The sequence below is a fragment of the Netta rufina genome, assembly GCF_964035555.1.
Source record: "Netta rufina genome assembly, chromosome: 6".
Lineage (NCBI taxonomy): Eukaryota > Metazoa > Chordata > Aves > Anseriformes > Anatidae > Netta > Netta rufina.
The window spans coordinates 32,972,171-32,988,433 of record NC_140129.1 but is presented as its reverse complement, the minus strand read 5'-3'; the positions used below and the strand labels follow the sequence as shown (position 1 = coordinate 32,988,433).

Below are 16,263 nucleotides of genomic sequence, written 5' to 3'. Positions count from 1 at the left end.
GGCCCCGACCCCGAGAGCACAGGCAGCACCACGTCACTCTGCTTGCTTTTAATGGGGTTAGTGCCACAGCCCCGCATGCTGCCTTTCTGCCAGCTGAGCCTCACAACAGCCCCGTAAGGTAGGGCCCAGCGAGGAGCCTCGGTGCAGGCTCCACTCCTCCCTCATCCCAAATAACCCCCTGAAAAACCCAATGCTGGCTGCTGCTCGCAGCTGGCTCAGACCCACAGCACCCCAAAATCCCTTGGCTGGGTTCCAGGAGTTCCTCCCATCCTTCCCAGCACAGCCTCGGCAGCTTCTAACTGCAGCCACCGAGGCTTTTTCTGAATTTTTATTCAACTCAAATCAATTTCCACACACTGGTGCAAAATTTCCTCTGCTCCAGACTAACAGCAGCGAGTCAGAAACGTGAGAGCCCTTCCTCAGGGCCTGCTCCCAGGAGCAAAAACTCCCCTCTGCCAAGCCCCACGGGACAGCGTGAGGGTGCAGGAGACCTCAAACAGCTTGCTATGGTTGAGTTCCTGTGCTCCGAACACGCCTCGAGGGCTTTTTGACTGAGGAGAGGGAAAATCTGACTCGCTGGAGGAAGCCCAGGAGCTTCAGTGAGAGCTCTGCGAGGGGCAGGGACCTCACAGCACCAGCAGCAAATTCAGTTTACACCTTTTCACCCAAATGCAGACAGGCCCCTCACCCAAAAACTGGCTAAATCGAGGACTGAACAAGTGCTGAAGAGAAATTAGGGCATGCTCCGGGGAGCGTTCAGTGCTTGTCCCCTCCAGGGCCGATTTTCAGCTCCCCAAGCCCAGGACAAGCAGCAGAGGCTCAAGCCAGAGAAAAGGATGCCTGGTAGAGCACGAGAGTGCTGGAAAATCTAAGCAAGGGTCTTCAAAACACAAAAAACCAGCAGCGGGTTAAACCAACACCACGAGGACAAGAGAGGGGGGTGCAGAGCAGCGGGTGCCAGGCAGGTTAAGGCTTTTCTGTGCCGTTCATGTGAGAAGGGAATCGAGCAGGCAGCAGGTGCCCTCCTGCTTTCCTCGGGATCTCGCCCAAAGCTCCGGCCAGTCCCTGAGAGCACGGTGATTTTTGCTCCCAGGAGCCTGCCCCTGGGTGCTGGGAGGGAAGGGAGCAACACCAAGGATCGACGCTGCTCGGAACACAGCAGAGAAAACAAAGGGCTCCAGAGAAGGCCAAAGGAATTGGTTTAATCGCAGCGTCCCGCTTCGGAGGCTCGGGGTCTTGTCATGTCTCTGCAGGTGGACGCGGTCTAAATCTTGAAGTGGCAGCAGAAGGACGGGGTGGGAGCTGCAGCTAAATTCAAGCTTCCTGGGGGGTGAAGAGGAGCCAGCGCAAAGCCTCAACGCCTGGACAGTCCCGACCTGCTGATGGATTTGTTGGAGCTGAATTTCGTTCTGGCCGGAGCTGGGAGATGTCCAGCAGCTGCCCCCACGGCTCTGGGGGACGCTCAGATCCAGGCGAGGTCCTCGGCTGTGCCGTGGCACCACGCGGGGCTCGCTGTTTGTCCTCCTGGCTCACACGAAGGGGCGCTGGGTGCCGCTCCCTGCTCCAGGCTTCCTCTGACACCGCGGCTGCTGCGAGCCACCAGAAATCAGCTCCTCCACGGGTGGTGACCGCCAGCTGCTCTCACCCCGGGCTGCTTCGCTCCACGCAACCCCTGGAGACGCCTGTCCCAAGCCGTGCCACACTCCAACTGCCTCCTCCGTCCCAGGTGTGCGGTGCCTCCTTGCTGCTGCTCTCCCCGCAGCCCAGCCCCTCCGCAAGCTGCTAGGAGCCGCTCTCCTTCTCCAGGAGCTGGGTTTCACGGCGCCCGCTGGGACGGAGCGCCCCTCGGCCTCTCGGCGCTCTGGGGTAGGATCCACGCTCCTGCGCCCTGGACCTCTCCCACCTCCCGCAGTCCCAGGGCCGGGGGTGGCCCTGCCAGCGGCGGTCGCTGCAGCTGAAGGCCAGGTTCTCCTTCTCCCCGCCCTGGGCCTCAGCGCCCTGCTCCGGGGTCCATCTCTCCGCGTCGCGCTGCTCCTCCTTCAAATCCGCCGCCTCCGTTTCTGGTGAGGGGGCTTCAGGGCACAGCTCCTTTCTCTCGGCCAAGGCAGCGGCCCTGCTTCTGCTGGGATGTTTTGGAGCCTCGTGGCTGTGCCTCCCCCCCGGCCTCCTCTCTGGTCTCCGACTGAAGCCCCTGGGTGCTCTGGAGCCGTGGAGCTGCTGACAGGCTTCCTCGGCAGCCTCCTGGGACCCGCTGCACGTCTGCCTGCCCGGGCCTTTGGGGCCTGGCCTCTCCCCTCTGTGCCTTTCCCTCCTGCTCTGGGGCTCCCCGGGCACCGCAGGCCTCTCGGGCTGCGCAGGCGCTGCCCTGGCTGGCTCCGGGGCCGAGGCTTGGCAGGGTGCCTGGGGCGCATCCACGGCGCTCGCGCTCACCAGCTCGGAGGCAGCGGCTGCCTGGCCTGGATCAGCGGCAGCTGGAGGCTGAAAGAAAGAAGCCGAGAGCTCAGGAAAGGGAGAGGAGGGTCCCGAAGCAGGCGCCGCTTGGCCCTGCAGCTCAGCAGATCCCTGCCCTCGGCGCCCTACCGCCTGGAGGCTGATGAAGTAGCGGTTCCTCTCCGCTTCGGGGTCGATGATGCCCCCTTTCTCTTGCTGCCTCTTGAAAATTAAGCGCAGTTCTTCTTGGTGCTGCAGCGTCTTGGCGTCCGGCCTGTATGGCTCCTGAGCGGCAGAGGACAGAGGGGTTCAGGGTTCTCTCAGCACTACGAGCGATTCCCCAAACCCTGCTTTGATCACGCAGCACCCTGGCAACCTGTCTGCTTGCAGCATTTGATTTCCCCAGGCTTACAGACCCCCGCACACTGCCTGGGTGGAAGGGGAACACGCTGCCACCGAGCTGCTGTTCCCTGCAGTGACTGCCTTGGGACCTCCTGCTTCAGCGTGAGATGCAGAGCGGCTAAAATCAGGAAGCACAGAACTCTGCTGTGAGCTAGGATCGCTTGCATCACCCTGAGTACATCCCAGGGGGCACAGGGAGGTGTTTAAGGAGAGCTACAGTAATTCTCTTAGAGCAGAAAAAACAGAAATTCCATGCAGGCACTCCCTGTCCCTTGACAGAATCGCCTCTCCCCCACCACATCTGCTTAGGGCCGTCGGGATGATAACACCACACATTCTTGCCCCTTCCTCACGAGACAGCCAAGGTCCTTTGCTTCCCTCTGACCTATCGCCCTCAAAGCTGGATCCTCCAGGGCGAGCCCTCCTTCCCAGGGCAGAGGGGCTGCAAAGATCCCTTCTGAGAAGCACACGAGATGGAAATGGTGCTCGTGTGTGTCAGCAGCAGCACAGATAAATTGGCTCCAGCCAATATTGGTCATTCTTCTGTTAAAACATCCCAGCTGAAGCTCCCCAGAGAGGGCAGAGCTGGGCAGATTCGCCTCTTACCAGCGTGTGCTGCGGGGGTGGCGCTGCCTTCAGGGCACAGAGGTCGTAGACCAGGGTTTCCCTGCAGACAGGGCACTGCACGCCGGCGTCCTGCAGGGAGGCAAGAGGTGACACCAAGCCCGGGCAGCCCCCCAGCCCACACGCTGCCAGAGCATCCCCAGTGCAACAGGGCAGCCCGCTTCAGCTGACCACAAACACTCTCCTGCCAGAGCAGGGAGGCTCCAGCACCACGAAAATGTCCGGATCTCACCGACTGCTACAGAAAAAGTGTCTCCCGGTACCTGTTTGGGAGAAGGAGCCAGGTGCTGCTCTCTCTCTTCCTGCTGCGTGAGGATCTCCTCCTCCATGTGCTGGGCATAGCGGGCCAGGCAGTGGGAGTGGAAGTAGTGGTAGCACTGGGTCTTTGTGAAGGCTTCCCTCTCCTGCAGAGGGGAAAGGGCAGCTTTAAAGGGTTTCTGAGCACAGTGTGGTGTAACCTTCCCAGCTAAGGCAGGTTTTCACACCAGTGTCAGCACTGGCAGCCGGGAGCTGGTGTTATTGATGGTAGAGGCACGGAACTTTTTCCACTGGGCCTCATCTCTGCTTTCTGAGCTCTTACTGGGCCACCAGCCCCTGCTCTGAGAGTAAGAAACACCGCTAGTATCCAGCTGCAAGGTTTTTGTGACCTATTTCCCCGCACGTGTTGCTGCAGCAATCCTCTCATCTGACACGTTCTCCTTCCTAGGCAGGCATCACCTCTCCTCACATTCTGGGACAAGACAAGCTCCCCTGAGCCCACAGACCTCTGCACCCACATGAGCATGCCCCAGTCTCTCCCGACCACCTGTGTGCTGAATTCCAGGTCGGGTCTGACCAGCACAGACCAACCGAGATGCCCCAGCAGCTATCTCCGGCTCCCCCTCCTCCTGTCTCTCTTCTCAGCCAGCTGGCAGGGCTGGGACACGCATTCCTACCTGGAATCCGTAGAGACAGATCACACACTGGCCGTGAGGAATGTTGTTGTCAGTGAGAATCTCCTTCCCCTTCTGTTGAAGCAGAGAAGCCAGCACGTTGCTCACTTGCCCCTGCACAGGCTGAGGGCTTTCCCAGCTCATGGGGTGTCAGAGAGCAGTGTCTGTGTCTGGCCACCCCCTTTCACCCCAACTCTCACCTCAATCAGCTCATACAGCACCTCTGTCCCCAGTCGGGCTTCAGCAATATTCCTGAGGGTCTGCAAAATCCTGAAGCAAAGCAGCAGAAATACTTAAACACGGTCTTAGGCGCCCCTTTGCACTCTTTCACATACCTCCTGCCCCATAATACACAGAAAAGGCGCTGGCCTTGGGGCTTTGCCTATGGTGTGGGATGAACACACATATAAGCACACACCCCTGGGCTTTCCCAGCTCCCCGTGACCAGTGCTCAGGAAGCTGTTGTCTTGAAAGGACTGAAACTGTCCCAAATCTGTCCCAAACTGCCCGAGATTGAGTTCCCCCAGCGCCCTTCAGTTTGCTGAAGGCCCAGCAGATTTAGGTCACCTTGCAGGTGGGCCAGAGGGGAAGCACCCATTCCCCGGTGTCCAACAGAGTGGTTTGTGTAGGATTTTTGCACATTTACGGTGGTTTTGGGCCCCACACACGAGCTGAGGGGCCGCAAGGCGGGGTTTGGGCTCGGGTTTTTCCCTCCCTGCCCCCCGTGCTGCCCTCCCACCGCTCACTTCTGGATTTGCTCATCCGACAGCCCCCGCGGGTTCCTGACGGCGATGTCCGGAGCCGCGTTGGGATACTAGAAAAGAACACAACGAACAAAAAAAGAAAAAAAAGGAGGAAAAAGAGGAAAGGGGAAAGGAAAAGGGGGGGGGGGGGTGCCCACCGCTGCCATGGGCCTACCTGTGGGGGCACGGCCAGCAGCAGCGTGCAGCACACGAACTGCGAGTCCTGGTCCTGTGCTGTGGCGGGGTGCAGGGTGATGCTCACCTCCCAGGGCTCCGACCTGCGGGCAGCACCGGGCTCAGGGACCCAGGACCGAGGGCTGAGAACCGGGGCTGAGGTGGGTTTGTGAGGGAGGGGGAGCCCGGTACCAACCTGCCACGGCCCCGCCGCACCCGCAGCTCCTCCAGGTAGATGGACTCCAGCACCTCCACCTCGGCAGGCAGCGCCCTGCAGGGAGAGAAGCAGACACTCAGAGGGGCTCTGAAGGGATGGGAGAAGAAGGAAAGAAAAGCGAGGGGCGCCGTTACCAGCCCTCCTCCTCCTCCTCCTCGCCGGCCGCCGCCATTTTAGGGCCGGCCCGGAACGGGAAGCGGCGGTTGCCGGGCGCGGCGCCGCCATGGAGGGGTACCGCGTCCTGGGCGCCGTGGGGGGAGGCTCCTTCGGCACCGTGTACAAGGCGAGGAGGCGGCACAGCGCCCAGGTGAGAGGCTGCCGGCCCTTAAACAACACGCTGCGGGGTTTTGGGGGGGGGTGCGTGGGGTGTAGGGGGTGTGAGGGGGCGAGGAACGCAGCCCCCCCCCCTCCCCTAACGCAGCCCCATCTGGCAGGTGGTGGCCATGAAGTTCATCCCCAAGGTGGGGCGCTCCCGGCAGGAGCTGAGGAGCCTGAGGCGAGAGATGGAGGTGATGAGGGGCCTGCGGCACCCCAACATCGTGCGGATGCTCGACAGCTTCGAGACCGAGCAGGAGGTGAGGCAGCACACACCGGGCTGATGCTTTCTCCTTGGTTATGTGACACCCTAAGGGCTGTCACCTGCCGCCCCTCACGGCTTGGTGGCACCTCCCGAGCTCCTTCCAGCCACCCTGCCCCGTTCTGTCCCCGTCCCTACTGAATGCCACGCTCCCACCACACGCCCATCGATTCAAAGATCGAAGCCGAAATTCCTTTAATTCCTTATTGCAGCGCTGGATGCACGGGGGAGCTCTCCACCTAACATGCATGTTCGAAGTGACAAACCATCTCATATTTATACAGTGAAACAATGACTATTCCATCAATGCCTATACATATTCATTACCTAACCCCGCCTACTCTCGCTTCGTATGCTAATTAGCTTATCAGTCCTTGTGCTTGCACGAAGCCTTCCAAGAATTGTGGGCCGGGGTCTTCGGGACGTGGGCGGTGGTCTTTGGGACCGTAGGTCTTCCTCGTGATGCACTTTGCACCTTTTGCGTAAATAACGCCAGGTTGGCTGACTCAGTTGTTCTCCAAGCTGCAGAAATGCCGAGTTGGCTCAAGCTACCTCAAGTTTCAGCCTAACTGAGGGTCGGCAGATAACGGGATGTGTCAATTAACAAGGTGCTTCAGCATAACAGAAGGTTGACAGATAACAAGATGACATCTATTTTATTCTCATTATTTTTTAACCACAAGATTTATTCAGTCCTAAAGTGAGTTTATACAATATCACTATCCCTCCCCCAGCTCATCACACTGGGGTCCTCAGCCCTCAGGGCATTCCCCATCTCCCCAGGGCCACCAGGTGAGGGTTGGGTGAGCACAGACCCCAATCCCAGCCCTTTAGGGCTCCCGCTGGCTGGGCACGAGGCAAACAGAGCCCCAAGGGCTCGGTGGGGATGTGCCCGCTGCCACCACGCTGTTCTCCCCCCCCAGGTGGTGGTGGTGACTGAGTACGCAGAGGGAGAGCTCTTCCAGATCCTGGAGGACGACGGCAGCCTGCCCGAGGAGCAGGTGAGTGGCAAGGCAGTGGCCATGCTTTGCCACAGGATATAGGGAATGGGATTTGTCTGTCAGCAGGCAGAGGGGCTCCGAGGCTTTGCCTGGCAGAGCTGAAGGGATGCAAAGAGGGCCAGGTGGCAGCGGGTGACAGCAGGTTTCCCACAACACAAGGCTGCTGCCTCAGCTGCTGGCACCTCCTGTGTCAGCCAAGCCAGCCCGAAGCTGGGGCTGGTCCACGGGTTGCAGGGTGAGGTTCCCGTGTCTCTGCAGGTCCAGGCCATAGCTGCCCAGCTGGTCTCTGCTCTCTACTACCTGCACTCCCACCGCATCCTGCACCGCGACATGAAACCCCAGAACATCCTGCTGGGCAAAGACGGCGTCATCAAGCTCTGCGACTTCGGGTGGGTGCTGGCGGCGAGCTGAGGGGGCCACGTGGAGCTGGTGGCAGCCAAAGGGTGCTGTAGAAGAGAAGGGGGCGTCTGGAAGGGGATTTGGATCCTGTGTGTCCCGAAATAGGCACCTGTGCTTTGCTCCGAGCAGGTTTGCCCGTGCCATGAGCATCCACACCATGGTGCTGACCTCCATCAAGGGCACCCCGCTGTACATGTCCCCTGAGCTGGTGGAGGAGAAGCCGTACGACCACACGGCGGACCTCTGGTCGGTGGGCTGCATCCTGTACGAGCTGTTCGTGGGCACCCCTCCCTTCTACACCAGCAGCATCTTCCAGCTCGTCAGCCTCATCGTCAAGGACCCTGTCAAATGGCCCGAGGCCATAAGCCCGGTCTTCAAGGTAAGGGGACAAAAGGGACGAAGCCCTGCCTGTGGGGTGAGACCCGCTGGGGAGTTGATGGCCCCGTGTGCTGCACCGGTGGCTCACGCTTCGTTTTTCTCTCCCCCTAGCAGGGATTTGAGAGCACAGTGAAGGGCTGAGGGCTTGGCCTCCTGGGCTGGGGGCTCTTATCATATCTGCTGCCCCTTCCTAAGTTGGGAAACTGAGGCAGGCAGCAGGGCAGTGGTTTAGTGGGCTGGGAAGGGAAAGCGCCTTCCCACAGCACACCTACCCTTGGCACCAGCCCCACTTTTTCTCAGAACGGTGCAGAGAACCCAGGGGCCCTGGGCTCCCTCTCTGAGGCCGGGGGAAGCGCTGTGTCACGCTGAGCACGTCTGACCCTGGCGCTGTGCTGTCCGTAGAGCTTCCTGCAGGGGCTGCTGATGAAGGACCCCCGGCAGCGCCTGTCGTGGCCGGAGCTGCTCTCCCACCCCTTCATTGCTGGCCGGGTTACTGGTGAGCACCAAGTTTGTTTTTCCCAGTTTGGGACAGGGCCTTTTCCTCTGAGTACTGCCTGCAGAACGGGACCACCACCCTACCCTGATTTCTTGTATTTCTCTGGTCTTTTCCTCCTTCTTCCCAATTTCTTCCAGTCACCAACCCCTAGCTCCTGCCCCTGGGGTTGCTCAGAGTCCCCCGGGGTTCCCCTGGGATCACAGAGCCGGTCACTTTCCTGGTGTCCCAGGGGAGATCTGCTGCTGAAGATCTGCCTTCACCTTCGCAGTGATCGACGACACAGAAGAGCATGGGATCTCAAACCCCTTCACCACCAAGCTGCCCCCGGAGCTGCAGGCCCTGAAGGAGCAGCAAGCTCATTCCCTGGCCCCCAGGAGCGGCCAGTCCAGGATCCTGAGAAAGGCCCGGCAGAAGATGGCTGAGGAGGCACAGAAAAAGGTAGAAGAAAGTGTGGGGTTCCCTGGACTGTGCCCCATTGTTATGGCAAAGTAGGGGCACTGGAACAGGGCCTGGTGGGAAAGACAGAAGGTGCAGGGTCATGATGGGGGTATTTATTGGCCCTATATAAGGCAGGATGTGGGATCCTTGGTGTGTGGGGGGGCATCAGGGGCTCATCTGGCTGTCTGAATAACCCTGACCAAACGTCTCTGCCGTCACCCAGGAGCAGCTAAAGGCAAATACTGCATGTCTGAAGGATTCTGGCAAAGGAAACGCTGGGCATAAACCCAGAGCAGCTCCTGGGAAGGCAGCCCTAGGGGAGGGGGAGCCAGCAGCTGCCTCCAAAGAGAAGAACTCCGCTGTCCTGCAAGGAAGGAGCAGCGTGGCACAGCAGCAGCTGGAGGAGCCTCCTCCTGGCCCGTGGTAAGGCAGGGCTGGGGCTGGGAGAGGAGGAAGAGGGGAAAGCTCACTTAATGGGTCGTTTCCTTTGCCAGGGAGCACAGCATCACTCACGATTACGAGCAGGAGTTCGGCAGAGCAGGAGTCCCTCCGCACGCTGCTGCTGGCAGGGCCGAGCCCCACGGCAGGCGCAGCATTGAGGCCGTGGAGCTGGAGAGCGAGGTGAGTGGGGGTCTGGCAGCGAGGACGGCAGCGCCCGCTGCCTAGGGACTGCTGCAGAGACCCTGGAGCAGGCGGGGCCTGGCTCCAGCCTTCTCTCCTCCGGGGTCAGGAGCTGGAGAGCGATGAGGAGTGGCAGCACCTGATCGAGGCCACCGAGCCCTCGGCCACGCCGCTGAGCCTCCTGAGGGACACAGCCTTCCGCCACCGCCTCCGGGCCCGCCTTGCAGCCTCTGCTCAGCAGGTGAGGGGCGTGGAGGCCTTTTTCCTTCCTGGGGTTGGGGCAGGAGCACTAGGAGAGCCCCCACTCTGTCCTGGAGAGTCTCGCGGCTTCCTCAGGAAGCGGAGCTGCCTCATATTTAACTTATCAGCCGCTCCCCTGCCTCAGAGGGTGATGGAGAGGCTGGGGCTGCTGCTGAGCACGAGCCTTTTTGGCTTTCCGTGCTCAGGTGCTAGAAGGGATGCTAGAGGGAGCCTCCCACCTCCGCCCCGTGCTCCGTGTTGTGGGCAACCTCCTGGCTACCCACTGCGACTCCGAGCTGCTGGAGAGGTTGTGCCTGGAGCTGAACGTGCCGCTGGCCCTGTTGCAGCTGACCAAGCAGATCCTGCAAAGCGGACGCACGAAGCAGGTGGGTGGATGGCCCCAGGCAGCCTGAAGCTCCCTCAGTCCCGCAGCGTGGCTGTATTAGGGGATGCTGGGGAGCTCCTTGTGTCCTACAGGTGCTGGCTTACAGGCACTGTGCTTCCTCCTGGCCCCCTTGAGGAGGGAGAGGTCGTGGCCAGGAAGGAAGCCTCTGCGGTGGTGTTGGAATGGCCAGCAGGCATCTGCCTCTTGCTGTTTCTCTCTGTTCTCCTGCAGCAGCCCTGGTGTGTCGCAGTGCTGACAGACCTCGTCAGGGTGACCACGGTTTATTTCGGCAGTGCGTGCAGCCTGGAGGAGAGCGGGCAGAAGGACAGGTAGGGACAAGGCGGTGTTCTCTTGTGGTCACCGTGGGCACCCAGCAGTAGGCAGGGCAGAGGAACTGTCCCGTGAGGAAGCAGCACCAACTAATATCACTGTGCTGTCAGAGAAGTGCTTCCCTCGAGTGGGGAAGGCAAATGATGAGCCCAGTCGTGCTGCCTGCTCACGGTGCTGATGTGCCCTGCCTGCTCCGTTAGCCAGGGCTGTAGGGACACGGCCAGCTCTTGTCCTTCCAGTCAGCGACCACCTTTCTCTGCTCTCCTTTGCTCTTGCTGCCTCGCCAAGCCTGCAGGCCTTCCAGGAGAGTGCCAGCCACTTCCTAGCCCTGCTGCTGGATCTGCTGGCTGAGCCAGCCGACGGTGAGATGAGACTCTGCCAGCAAAGCCTCCTGGTAAGGGTGCCCCTGTCTTCCTTCTCCCCACCTTCTCCTCCCCTCACAGAAGCTGTGGGGCTGGGCGTGCATCCTAGGGGGAGAGCAGGCTGAGGAGCCCGCTGCCAGCTGTGTGACCTGATGCATCCTAGTCAGGGCAAGCTGTCTGAGCCCCTGGTTTTGGTAGTTTTGTTTTGTTTGTTTTGTGGGGATCTCAGAAAGGAATTCTCTGGGGGGGCGCCTCCACGTGCACCCCTCCCGCAGCCAGCCTGTGGCTGCCACACGGCAGCAGTGGGGCTGAGGTGGCTGCAGGGGACGTTGGTGCCTGAATTTGGGCCCTTTTCCCACCTCTGCTCTCCCCGCTTAGCTTCCTCCACGGTTGTTTGTCTCTCTGCTCTCACTCTCCACCCGCTGTGACGGCAATCCCCGTGTCTCCCCCAGTGCTTCACGCTGCTCTGTGACAGCCTGGATGCCACGTGCCCCTCTGTCTCTGCTCCTTTCTACGCCAGCCTGCAAGAGGAGCATCAGCCCCTGCTGGACAGGCTTCTCCAGGGATCCCTCTCAGAGCATCACGCTTTGCCAGGTAGCACTGGTGGCAGCTCTCCCTCTCCTCCTGGGGCTTCCGAGGGTTTCCCTTCTCCCTCCAGCCCTTTAGTTCCCCCAGAGCACTGACAGCGCCATTTCCAGCAGAAAGTGGCTGCCCAAATTGCTCAAACCCCTGCTGCCCAGGGCTCTCCTGTTCTCTCTTCTCTCCCCCACTCCCAGATCTCACCCTTCTCATCACCCAAGCCTGACTTTTCCTCTCTTGGCCTCCAGCCCCATCCCAAACTGCCCCTCAGCCAGGCTCTGTCCCTGTGCAGGTGCAGCGATGGAGGCCAAACCAGCCCATGACCAGAGCCAGCGTGTGGCAGACCTTTACACGGCCGCGTTGGCTGCTGCCTGCAGCATCCCCCTGGCGAGGAACTGCAATCGGGATGCCAAGAAGCAGGTCAGGCCAGCTCTCTTTGCAGGGCACGGGTGTACAGCCTCCCTGGAGGCAGCAGGAGAATCTCTTTTTCAGCAGTGAAGTGCAGGGCCGGGGTTCTCCAACTTTGCTGTCCAAGATTTGAAGTCCAAGAGCTGAGCTTCAGGAGTTTGAGGGCTCCTGAATCTATTAAAAGACTCACACTGGGGAAGCCTAAATGTTTATTGCCTAAATATTTATTGCCTAAATAAATAGGCAATGCAGAGAAGGCACGAAGAGTTCCTAAACGTCTGTGATAGGAGCTGTAGGGAATCTGAAGCTGAATGACACTGACAAAGAGGGAATTCAGGAATAGATTTACATTTGATCATTACCCTGAACTGTGAGGAAAGCAGAGTATGAAACTTGCTAGGTCTGTGCACCGCTTCCTGCGCCCGGGGTGCCCAACAGGCTGTGCTTTCTGCAGGTTGCTCGCAGGGTAGCTGAAAAGCTTACGGATGGAGAGAACCGACAGCTTGGGAGGCTGCTGGGAAGGCTGGAGCACCCAGGCTGCTCCTTGAACGTCCTGAAGGTAAGAGCTCTGCCTGTTTTTCCATCTGTGCACGGAGGTGCCTGCTTGCATCTCTCCCCTCCGCCTCGCAGATCCTCTACGCCGCCTGCCACGCCAGCCCGAGCCTGTGCCAGCAGCTGGGGAGGAGCCAGCACGCGTGGGGTTGCCTCCTGCAGCTCTCACAGGGCAAGGTAGGGCTGGCTGCAGGTGGGGAGGGAGGGAGGGCAGCAACCAGGAGCCGCTCCTCTGGGCGCTGCGTGGAGAAAAGACCCAGGGGAAGCTCGCTTTGGAGGGAGTGGGTGCTATTTTCCTCCTGGAGCCTCGAAACATCCCCTCCTCCCCTCCCAGCCCTGTGACTCCCGCTCCCTCGGCAGGTCCCCGTGGCAGAGGCGGCCCAGGGGGTGTCCTGCGAGGCTTCCCTGTACCTGCTGGCCCTGCTCACCCTGCAGCCCCAGGCCTGCCCTCCCAGGTAAGCACCCGTGGGCGAGATAAAAACGTTTCCTGCCCCAAACAAAGCCTGTCCTGCCCAGAGCTGGGCTCCTCTTCCTGCTGTCCCCTCCGATCCTGACACCCAGCATGGCCAAGGAAGCTCTGGGATGCAGGGCTCGCCCTCCTCCCACACGGTGGCTACTGCCCAGCCCTGGGGGTGTTTCTTTCCCCTGCTCCCTGTGTTTCAGGCTCGAGGAGGTGCTTTCCCTGGCCGTGGATGTCCTCACCCAGTCTCCTGTCGCCTCCCGAGTGGTGAGTGTGCTGCCAGAGGCACCACGGGGAGGGCTGCGGAGCCCCACACCCTGTCGGGGCCCTCCTCGTGGTCAGGCAGTGCGGGCTGGGGCAGGTGCTGAGCCACCAGTGGGCAGCAAGGTCCCAAAGGTGCCGATCTCTGCTCCCCCAGGGTGCTGCAGCCTTCCTCCTGGCACAGCTCGGTCAGCGCGGGGTGGACGTGGTGCTTAGGGAAGAAGAGGTCCTACCGGCGCTGACCAACGCCCTGAGGACGCCTGCTGAGGTCTGGGGTGGGGACAGAGGGGCAGAGAGGCCACATTCTCACCCCAATACAGGCAAAAATGGGGCCAGAAGGGTGCGGGCCTGGTGCTGCTGCCCTCAGACTCATCTCCAGCCTGCCCCACGCTCTCTTACAGCTGCAGCTCCCCCCACCACTGGGTGCCGGTCTCTACGATGGGCTCATCTTCCTCCTGCTGAAGCTGCTCGCCCAGGTACCAGTTTTCCCTTCTCCCTTCTCCTCATCCCCTGCTGGCTCCGTGTCCATCTTTGGGGCTGGCAGGGGCACAGACCAGAGCCCCTCAACGCCCCCTCCCCGCCTGCAGGAGGACAGGGCTGTGGAGCAGGGCTTTGCTGCCTCCGAGCTGTGGAGCGTGCTGTGGCACGGCGTGGCTGCGGTGCTTCGCGTGGGGGCAGAACCCGAGGGAGAAGCCCCGGGGGGACAGTGCCCCACGGCACAGCCAGACTGGAACCTCCTCTCCCCTCAAGGTAGGAGCTGTGGGGTGAGCAGCGTCTGCTCTGGAGCCTGCTCCATGCTCTGCCCTCAAGCCAGAGTGGCTCAGGGGCTTTTCTTCTCCTTTTTCTTCTCCTTTTTCTTCTCCTTTTTCTTCTCCTTTTTCTTCTCCTTTTTCTTCTCCTTTTTCTTCTCCTTTTTCTTCTCCTTTTTCTTCTCCTTTTTCTTCTCCTTTTTCTTCTCCTTTTTCTTCTCCTTTTTCTTCTCCTTTTTCTTCTCCTTTTTCTTCTCCTTTTTCTTCTCCTTTTTCTTCTCCTTTTTCTTCTCCTTTTTCTTCTCCTTTTTCTTCTCCTTTTTCTTCTCACCATCTGTGTCACGGCATGAGGGCTGTCTGCAGCACCAGCAGACAGAAGAGGAGGTTTTTCAACCTTCGTTTTGGCTCCGTTGCACTGTTTCCCCTGCAGGCACGCTGCTCTTCCTCAGCCTGGCCCTCTTCCTCTTCACTCGCGAGTCCCACCGCTGCCTGCCGCAGCTCACCCAGTCCCACAGCATCCTCATGGTGACGCTGAGGAGCCTGCTGTCCCCTGCCTTCCTGGCCTGCCTGGCTCAGACGTGAGTTGGGAGGGCTGGAGAGGGCTGAGGAGCTCCTGAGCTGGCTCTTGCAGGGCACAGCTCCCCGGCAGAGCCTCTCCTCAGGGACTGCTCTCTGCCTCTGATGATTTTTTTCTCATTGCCTGTATCAAGCCCAGTCTCTCTCAAAAATTCAGGCAAGCAGGAGAGGACGGGGACACAGAACTCGTCCCAGCAGTGGTGATCCAGGCCTGCCAGCTCCTCTGCTTCCCTTTCGCCCTGGATGTGGATGGAGACACCTTGGCCTCGGTCGTGGCAGCAGTGAGAGACTCCCAGCTCCCCGCCCGGCTCCTGCAGGTACCCCCTGGCCCCACGCAGCTCCGCGCTGAGCCTCGGGCAGCCCTCAGCTGCTCCCTGCCCCTCGTGGCAGGACGAGGAGCTCAGCCCTGCCGTGTCTCCTTTCTCCTCAGGCCTGCTGTCACCACCTGCCGCTCCCTGCCGCGGAGCTCCCCGTCAGCCTCTTGTGCCACCTCGTTGTGTCCGACGAGCGGGTCGTGGCTCAAGTAGTAGAGCAGGCTGCTGCCTCGGAGCCCATCCTCGCCTTTTTCACCACCGTCCTGTTCTCAGACAGCCTCCCGCTGCTGACCGACCTCCTGTCTCTCCTGACTCACGTGGCGCGGGTCTCCTCAGAGCACCTGCCCTTCCTCCAGAGCGTCCTGGGGGGCTCGGACGCGTCCCACCAGCCTCTAACCCGCTTGCTCGGCCACCGGGAGCCCCCCATCCGTGCCAAAACCTGCAGCCTGCTGGGCAACCTGCTCCGCCACGGCCACGGCTTGCCTCGGGCGCTGCAGAACCAGCTGGAGAGCCTCCTGGAGAGCCTCCTGGCGTGCCTGGCAGACCGGGACCGGGACGTCCGCAGAGCAGCCAGCTTCGCCGTGGGCAACGCCGCCTGCCACCCGGCCTCCCCGCCCCGCACCCTGCGCGGCGCCGTGCCTGGGCTGACTCGCCTGCTGCTCGACCCCAACCCCAGGACGCGCCGCAACGCCGCCTCGGCCCTGGGGAACCTGTGCTGCTGCTCGGCGGAGCTGGGGGAGCTGCTGCTGGAGAGCCGAGCCCCCCGTGTCCTGCTGGAGGTGGCCTGCCGGGACCCCCAGGCCAGCGTGCGGGAGGGAGCCCTGCTGGCGCTGCGGGCTGCTAGCCGGCACCCTGGGGTGCAGCAGGTAACCGCTCGCCCTCCTGTGGGGCTGCTGGTGGCACTGGGGGGATGCTACTGGGCTGACTGGTGGCTCCCGTGCCTCTGTGTGCCCCGCAGGTGCTGCTGTCGCTGGGGGCTGGCGAGAAGCTGGCGGCGCACGCAGCGCCTGGTGGCAGCCCCTGGCTTTCTGCACGGCACTGCCAGAAGCTCCTCCGCCTCCTCGCGGCCTCGCACAGCAGCTGAGGACGCGGCGGCACCTGCGGGACCCCCACAGCGGGGACAGGACAGCAGGGACACGGCTTCCTCCAGCCCCGACCCCGAGTGGCTCCCCACCAACCCCAAGGGCACCCTGCACGTCCCCAGCCCTATAAGCGGGGCGTAGCACTCAGGGCTGGACGGAGACGCATCTTATGCCCTCACTGGGACCGTAACACTCTGGGTTTTGTGGCTTTTTAGGGAAAAAAAGTGCCTGGAATCTCCTAACCCCATAACCACCTCCCGTACAGCAGGGCCCTGCCCTTGCTGCCCCCCTCCGGCCCTCCCCGCCGCTAGGGGGCGCTGTAGGTGGGAAGGGGGGGGAGGGAACAGCGCGGGGCATGCTGGGAGTTGTAGTCCTCCCGCCGGGGCCTACCGGTCACGTGGTGGCGCGGGGTCGCCATGGCAACGGCGGGCGGTTGGGCGGCGGCGCGGGGGTGAGTACCGGGAGGGGGGGGCCCAGACCCCCGGGATGGGGGTGGGAGGGCCCCGCTGCACCCCCCCCTGCACCAGCCGGGC

The 16,263-nt window shown here is 61.4% G+C and overlaps 2 protein-coding genes across 5 annotated transcripts; one reads left to right on the top strand and one right to left on the bottom strand.

The window, feature by feature from the left end:
* Window positions 1-304: 304 nt before the first annotated feature.
* Window positions 305-5,736, bottom strand: RNF25 (ring finger protein 25). The gene is made up of 10 exons (XM_084289059.1): window positions 5,657-5,736; window positions 5,502-5,576; window positions 5,307-5,409; window positions 5,135-5,202; window positions 4,589-4,658; window positions 4,392-4,463; window positions 3,720-3,860; window positions 3,439-3,528; window positions 2,581-2,715; window positions 305-2,478 (listed from the first exon to the last, which is right to left on the bottom strand). The coding sequence occupies exons 1-10, from the start codon at window positions 5,692-5,694 to the stop codon at window positions 1,783-1,785; spliced, it is 1,488 nt and encodes a 495-aa protein (XP_084145185.1). The 5' UTR covers window positions 5,695-5,736; the 3' UTR covers window positions 305-1,782.
* STK36 (serine/threonine kinase 36) lies at window positions 5,734-15,743 on the top strand. 4 transcript variants are annotated; one of them, XM_084289050.1, is made up of 26 exons: window positions 5,734-5,829; window positions 5,984-6,097; window positions 7,023-7,100; window positions 7,359-7,489; window positions 7,629-7,878; window positions 8,280-8,373; window positions 8,642-8,811; window positions 9,035-9,234; window positions 9,306-9,432; window positions 9,542-9,673; window positions 9,879-10,058; window positions 10,289-10,386; window positions 10,676-10,781; window positions 11,202-11,343; window positions 11,621-11,748; window positions 12,191-12,295; window positions 12,367-12,465; window positions 12,649-12,743; window positions 12,952-13,015; window positions 13,167-13,277; window positions 13,411-13,485; window positions 13,597-13,759; window positions 14,189-14,336; window positions 14,492-14,651; window positions 14,765-15,514; window positions 15,607-15,743. In XM_084289050.1, the coding sequence occupies exons 1-26, from the start codon at window positions 5,746-5,748 to the stop codon at window positions 15,730-15,732; spliced, it is 3,930 nt and encodes a 1,309-aa protein (XP_084145176.1). In that variant the 5' UTR covers window positions 5,734-5,745; the 3' UTR covers window positions 15,733-15,743. The 4 variants fall into 4 exon arrangements, with proteins under 4 accessions (XP_084145176.1, XP_084145175.1, XP_084145174.1 ...); XM_084289049.1 differs by having other exon boundaries at window positions 5,743-5,829; window positions 5,957-6,097; window positions 10,292-10,386; XM_084289048.1 differs by having other exon boundaries at window positions 5,743-5,829; window positions 5,957-6,097.
* The last annotated feature ends 520 nt before the right edge of the window (window positions 15,744-16,263 follow it).

Excerpts from the sequence above, each read along its gene's own strand:
- STK36 (XM_084289048.1), top strand. The coding sequence starts at position 5,746 with ATGGAGGGGTACCGCGTCCTGGGCGCCGTGGGGGGAGGCTCCTTCGGC. Across the intron at positions 9,433-9,541 it reads CCGTGGAGCTGGAGAGCGAG|GAGCTGGAGAGCGATGAGGA; the intron begins GTGAGTGGGGGT and ends CTCCGGGGTCAG. Across the intron at positions 10,059-10,288 it reads AAAGCGGACGCACGAAGCAG|CAGCCCTGGTGTGTCGCAGT; the intron begins GTGGGTGGATGG and ends GTTCTCCTGCAG.
- RNF25 (XM_084289059.1), bottom strand. The coding sequence starts at position 5,694 with ATGGCGGCGGCCGGCGAGGAGGAGGAGGAGGAGGGCTG. Across the intron at positions 5,577-5,656 it reads GAGGAGGAGGAGGAGGGCTG|GGCGCTGCCTGCCGAGGTGG; the intron begins GTAACGGCGCCC and ends CTCTCCCTGCAG. Across the intron at positions 3,861-4,391 it reads TCTGTCTCTACGGATTCCAG|GAGAGGGAAGCCTTCACAAA; the intron begins GTAGGAATGCGT and ends TCCCCTCTGCAG.